Below are 7,117 nucleotides of genomic sequence, written 5' to 3' on the forward strand. Positions count from 1 at the left end.
TAGCTAGTCTTTGGATACTTTTAGCCTAACGATACTTTTAGCCTAACGATACTTTTAGCCTAACATTTTGCTGTTTTTGCCCAGTATTTTGCTACTTTTAGCTTTTAGACAGCCTTGTTCTACATTTAGCTTTTAGCTAGCCTTTTGTTACATTTTCGTCATGTTTTGCTAATTTTTGCCAACATTTTGCTGTTTTAGCTACCACTTGTTCTTCATTTACCTTGCCTTTTGCTACTATTAACTTCTAGTTACTGTATGGCTACTTTTAGCTAGTGTTATGTTTTATATTTTATTTTAACAATTCGGTTTCAGCTTCTTCAGCAAGTTGAAGCAGAGTCATTCAGCGCTCAGCACTTTCTCTAAATTATCATCATTCTTTGATAGAGCATTTTTAGAACACTGAGAGGAAAAGGCGACATTACACTGAAATATAAAGAGAGAAGATGTTTCCCAGAACTTTGATGTTGAATATTCAGAGTATGTTTTTTACAAATAACTGAGTTTCTCCCAAAGTGAATGTTTCTTCCGTCCTACAATCATGTATTGGAGCCATCTTTGTGTATTCATATTCAGAGCTGTCAAACAGACATTTTGAACAGACTTTGAAAGTAATTTCACCCTCCGATACTCCTCACAACCCACGTTAACGTCGCTGTGACTCACATTGACGATCTCCAGCTCCCACAGGTTCTTCACACAGTCCAGAGTGCGGTAGCCGCTGGCCAGGAAGCTGTGCAAGTACTCATGGAGACCCAGATTCTCCAGCCAGGAGGACAGAGAGCTGCTGCCGTCACATCCCAAAGCTTTCACCTGGAGGAGAACATTTTATCAATTACAACTGGGCCACTTTTTACTTCGCTCTCTGTAACTCTTTTTCTTAACGGTTGAGTGATTTTCCTTAAAAAACTCGCCACTTGCACAAGTTTCAAGCTACATAAGGAATGTTTCTTTATTCATACACAGGACACAAAACAAAACGATTTCAGATAATTCAATAAGCCAATAACTCCACCTACAAATGGTGACATCATAGATATATCTGTTCCTGATGGGTTAGTCAACACAAAACATTAATCAAAATAGGCAGGAATTAAATATTTTACAGCAAAATTGGTAAAGACTGATGTGTTTTGATGTCACCCTGCACTTCAGTCCACTGGTTCAATCATAAATAAGAGTCACAAACTAAAATCTCAGAGAAATAAAGTGACTGATCAGTTGCACATGAACTCAGAACTCTGAAAATATTCAGTGGTGACTGTGAACTAATGTAAAAGTTTTACAAAATGTTTCAGGTTTGCTTAAAAACGTATGCGGTTAAAGGTTTGGTATTTCTTGAAAAAACTGCATATCGCCCGCCATCTTTTGTTCACGAGTTTTAACCTAAGATCATCTGATGCTGACAAGGGACTGAGTCATAGCCATTATGGTTGGTTAAACTTTATAAAATGACAGTGAATAAGATAACCTCATGCAGTAATCCAACACTTAGTCTGATTTATTAAAGCGTGAAGTACCGTATTTTCCGGCGTATAAGTGGCAGGGGTTTTTTTTAAGTTAAAATGAGACACACCTTTGTTATAATGTTGAGCAAACATAGTGTTGATCTTGTTAAAGTTCTACGAACTGCAACAGCGGGTCCTCCCGTGTGCACTCGCTTCACTCAGCTGGTGCAGGCGGAGAAACGCTGGAGAGCTAGCAGCTTCGGCTGCGATGGATGGATGTAGCTGCGCCGCCCAGGATGTTTTGACCATTAAATAAACGCCTAATAAACTCGACAGGTCAGTGGTGACACATAATAAACGCAACTTATACGCCAAAACAACTTATATGTTTTTTTTCCTCTTCATGATGCTTTTTTTGACTGATGAGACTTATACTCCGGAGTGACTTATACGCTGGAAAATACGGTATGTGTTATGGATTACTCTCAGCAAATACCACGCTAAATTTTAGCTCAGTGCCTGTAAAACACTTGCGACATGTCCAGGGTGAACCCCGCCCCTCGCACAGTGATTGCTGGACATGGGCACCGGCAACCCCCGTGACCCAAAATGGAAGAAGTGGGTAAAAGATAATGGATGGATGGATGGATGGATGGATGGATGGATGGCTGGCTGTAAAACTAACTGACTTAGCCATTTATAGGTTGGGTAATGTTGCTTAGCTGTGGCAGACATCTTAAATTGTGTTCAAAATTTCATCAGTTGTAGAGGTTATCTCACGAGAATCAATAAAATATGTCCATTGGTATACAAGATATTTTGCTAACACTAAAGACAAATGCACATACACACTAAATCATCATTGCCCATATTTTGATAGCAGGCAGTAAGAACTATGGTAGGGCAGGATATTTTTTACAGGTGGAAAGAGATGACAAAGATGGAAACAATTCTAGTTTTAAGATTCTAACATTAAAACGTCAGCAGTAACGGCCCGTTTCCATTAGAAACAATGTGTTGCTGTGCGTAGCAGGAACCAGTGATTCATCACCTTTGGGAACGAGCGTGCTGCATGCAGGATCTTCTTTCTGTGGCTCGGATCTGTGATTCCAATCTCCCTCAGGTCTTGGTCCTCCATCACGTTGCTCCCCTGCAGAAATAAACCCAAGGATCACCATTACTGTCCTACAGAGAACAATGCTCAATAAAAAGCTTTTAGGAGAACTTTGAGACAACAGCAGCTCAGTCAAATCTACCCAAAGGCAGAGTCCACCAAATACATATGTAATCAGATCTTCTCTGAAAATATAAACCAGACTCCTTTAAATCCTGGATAAATGTAACTAACACAAACTCTTCATGAGAAAAGCCTTTGTTAGAGGGTGAGGACAGATTCCAAACATGAGCTCATTGAAGCCAAAAGTTAGTGAAGTGATATCTTCCACAGAACTCAATTCAATGACTGTTGTAGGTGGACGACAGTGGCAACTTGAGCCTCTTTTTGGGGGGTGCTCAAGCACCCTTAAATTTGATCTCAGCACCCCTGAAAAATAAACCATCATTAGGATTTTGTAAGGAAACTCAGTTCTCAAACATTAAATGCACCAAAATATTGAATACATTTGGAATTATATGGAATAAATGACACAAACGGGCCAGTAAAATCTATGATTTATATATATATTTTTTTGCATAAGTCGGATCCTCAACACTACCTGTCTGTCAATCAATCCAGCAGGCTTGTCAGCAACTGACCAATCAGCGACCTCAATTTGTCCCGAAGATAAACGCCCCTTACCCACAGGAGCTCCACCCCTTTTTCCTCCAAAAACACTGTATGTGTTTTACATTATGAACTCTTTGCAGTCAGAGGGCTTTCATGAAAAATCATCAGGAAAAAAAAGGTTAAACATTGTCAGTGGGGAACATGTAATTCAGACAGCATTATCCTGAGCGTTTAGAGGGTGGAATACAGTTTATTCCATTTTCAAAACGTAAACTGACTCTGGAAAAATGTAAAAGATGATAAAGCCCTGTGGCCGACCTCATGATCAGCTGAATACAACAGTGATAAACAGGAAGTACCACATGTTCATCTGTACGAAGGTAACTGCAGGTAAATCCTCCATTTTTTTTTTTTATCAGAGCAGTTAACACTAAACTGATTTTGCACAAAGCATTTATTAGGTTGTGTGATGTAAAACGGAGCACTACGTTCATAGCATCTTAACTAGCGTGTCTGTATTGCATGCCACTAGCTTAGCGCTACTTCTTGTTGTGCCATTAACTCTAAAATAATTATTGAATCAAGTGTTTACTTATGTAGGTAAACATAGATGTTTAAAAACCTGTTAAAATACACCAGAATGCAGGAATGGCATCTATTTTATTCAAAATTTTATGGGGGAGGAACCCCAGACACCCCATCAATGTGTCCACCCCACATTACAAATGCTTCTGACGCCAATGGCCACTGCATTGTTCAAGCCAAGAGACATTGTCATCACTGGGGGGTGAAGCACCCCTATAGGTCAGATTCTAGTATTGCCCCTGGTGGACGATCACTTAAGAGAGACCTGAGTGTGGAGAGGAGAGAACTGATGGCCAAATGTCTTTGGTTACACAAAATAGCACATCACATCGAAGACAGTGTGGCAGTTAATGGAGCATGGAGAAAGAAGCTATAAATCAATGTCTGGGCTGCAGGCAGGTCAGCAATATGAGATGGAAGAGCACATTCCATGTAGGAGTGGACATCATTTATTTTAGTGCCCTGTTTGCCAATTTCATGGATTGACAGTCAACAATAAATAAACTTTGTAAAGTCATCTGCCTTAAACTGACCGGTGAGAAGTCAATAAGTGGTTCAGGTAAATCTTTATGCCATGATTGACAGCTGGATCAGCAATTAAATCTCATCTGGAAAAAGAATCACGATGTGCCTCAGGAGTAAGCTGTGGGTGTCCGTGTGTCTCTCTCTTCAATATGAACCTGGGGTTAATGGTGCACATGCCTTTGTGTGCACAGCACTAATAGGACAGAGGACAAGCTGGCTGTAGGTCAAACCTGAAAACCTGTTTTTATGCAGAGGTTGTGGATACAAACGATTGCACCTGTCAGTGGAGAGGTTGCAGAGCGCTTGGTGTGATGCTGTCTACAGAATAATAATTTTTGATTGTCCTTGGGTCAAAAAAGGCCCCTGGGGCTTTGGCTTTAAAACCGAGGCCTCTATGGCAGCAGGAGGTGTTCAAGAAAACCTGCAGACACAAGGAGTAAAAAATGTGCACGCAAACTTTCTAAAAGCTGTACCCATCAGAGGTCTGGTGCTCCACGTTAATGGTTCCAGCTCCCATCAGGACGCTTCTTCTTAATGTCTGGTTTAGAATTGACAGCATAAAGGCCATTATCTGTGAGCAGCAACACGCTGATCGCTGCCTCTCTGGATTCTCAGGACTGTGTGGAGCTGGAAGGATAAAAGCCCTTTAACAGTGCATGGATTATTGCATTACTGTCTCTGCAGATTAACTGATAAAACACTGTGCGTGTGTGTTGGAGGGAGGGGTACGGTTTAGCTTTACAAACTGGATTCACCCATTTCCTGGCTTATATTTAGATTTTCCCCCACTGTGCAGCTAATATGTTTAAATAAGGCTATTTAATACCTTGTGTGTTATCATTTTTCTCTTTTTTGTTACCGTGGAGATGTTTTACACGTTAAAATATAAGAATCTCTGCATCAATCCAAAAGTATCCAAAATCCAAAAGTAAACGGTTAGATCAGGCTGGAAGGAACACATTAAGCAAACTGAAAATAACAGAAATGTGATGCAATGTTCACAACTCCGGTCCCAAAAGCTGGAGTAAAATAAATAATACAAGATTAAAAATAAGCACAGCAAAGCTAAAAGATGTGGTGTAAGTTGGGTTGCATTTTGTGACTATGTGCTGCTCTGTCCTTCTCCAACTTTCCTAAAAATAAATAAAAAGCGTCTTTACTCGAGTTTAAACGCACAGACACAATTGATCATTCTGATCTTCTAATAACCCACAGCACAGAGTCAACATTAATCCAGCTGAACAGGCTGAGAGAAAAACCACACCGAGGAAGTTGTCACAAAATATAGAACTTTATTTTTAATTTATTAGCCAACGTCTGTAAAACGGCTATCAATACATCGCTGCCGCTGGACAACTGGGAAATCAATGAATCCATTCCCATTCATTTAGCTCTTTGTGCGTGAAGCCATTACTGGATTTTTCTGCAGGGTTTGTTGGCATCAACTCGTGTAACCTCTTTACAGTTATCTCATGGCAACATTAACACGTCAGATACAGGAACGTTTTAGAGAGAAACTGAGATCAGATGATCGTAGTACAGTTGTCCCTTGCTACTTCGCAGTTTGACTTCCGCCGACTCACTCTATCGCAGTTTGTCAACAAATTATTATTATTTTTTTAAAATTGTACAGTGCAGTACAGTACACGACACACAATTGTATCCTGAGTCAGAGAGCCAACCAGAATCGGCAGGGTAGGTCTGCCGCCAAAACAGAACCAAGTCGGAGAGGAACCAAGCTGCTGCTTTTCTGCCGAGCTGGTAAGTAAAATTTAGTAGCTACATATACGTAAGTTGTTTAAATGAGTAGGTTTAAGAGTTTAGAACATTGATTGTGGGCTTCGTGACTGCAGGTCTGCAGAAACGGAACCGAGTCAGACCGGAACCGAGAACTGCTGCTGTTCTGCAGATCTGGTGAGTAAAATTTAGTAGCTACCGTATTTTCCGCCGTACACATCGCTCCGCCCTATAAGTTGCATCGGTCCAAAAAATGTCTAATAAAGTGGAAAAATCCATAAATATGTCGCTTCGCCATATACGTCACATCTGTTATGCGTCACATCTGACGTGTCACGTTTGTTACGCGTCACTGCTGACAACAAGAAAAAATGTGGGCAGAACCTGGAAATATGGGCCAGACCCGGAAATGTGGGCCGGTGTTGTGACAAAAATCGATGGGCTGCCAAATGGTGGCTGCGGGAGCGTGCACGGGAAGACTTTAACAAGAATTTAACAAGAAAAACACCTAAAAACAATTATTTGTTTGCTCGACATTATAGCAAAGGTGTGTCTCAGTCTAACTTTTTCTTAATAAACGCACTTTGATGGTCAAATCAGCTGCATTTCACCGAGGCGGCGCAGCTAAATGAAGCTGATTTGATGGTTGCTCCAGGCAGACGACGGTGGCAGGCTATGGGGAAGCCAACTGTGTAATTAATAGCCACTTTTACCTATTACATGATACAACGGAATGCCTTACTATTTGAGTGTCATCTAGCAGCTGAAAATGGTAGTGTCCAATATTTTCAGTCAGAATGAATGAAAACGGTCATATCTCAGCCAAAAATCGTTTTATAAATATGGGAAAACATCCATCAATATGTCGTTTTGGCGTATAAGTCGCAGTGCTTGTAAATTATATAAAAAACTGTGACTTATAGGGCAAAAAATATGGTACATATACAGTACTGTACATATGTTGTTAAAATTACGTAGGTTTAAAAATTTAGAATATTGCAAGAGCATGTGAAGGGTTTCTAAAAAATTTATATATATACATATATATACATATATATATATACATATATATATATATATATATACATATATATATATA

General features: G+C 40.0%; 1 protein-coding gene across 1 annotated transcript in view; it reads right to left on the bottom strand.

Moving 5' to 3' along the window:
* The window catches only part of LOC119417533 (ankyrin repeat and SAM domain-containing protein 1A), a 102,573-nt gene that overhangs the window by 12,644 nt on the left and 82,812 nt on the right, over window positions 1-7,117 (bottom strand). Inside the window, exons 17-18 of the mRNA XM_037684757.1 lie at window positions 2,497-2,595; window positions 664-810 (exon numbers count right to left, since the gene is read on the bottom strand). Of these exons, the coding sequence (XP_037540685.1) occupies window positions 664-810; window positions 2,497-2,595 (246 nt within the window). The remainder of the gene's footprint in view (window positions 1-663; window positions 811-2,496; window positions 2,596-7,117) is intronic.

Source organism: Nematolebias whitei, chromosome 11, assembly GCF_014905685.2.
Source record: "Nematolebias whitei isolate Nwh7 chromosome 11, NemWhi1, whole genome shotgun sequence".
Lineage (NCBI taxonomy): Eukaryota > Metazoa > Chordata > Actinopteri > Cyprinodontiformes > Rivulidae > Nematolebias > Nematolebias whitei.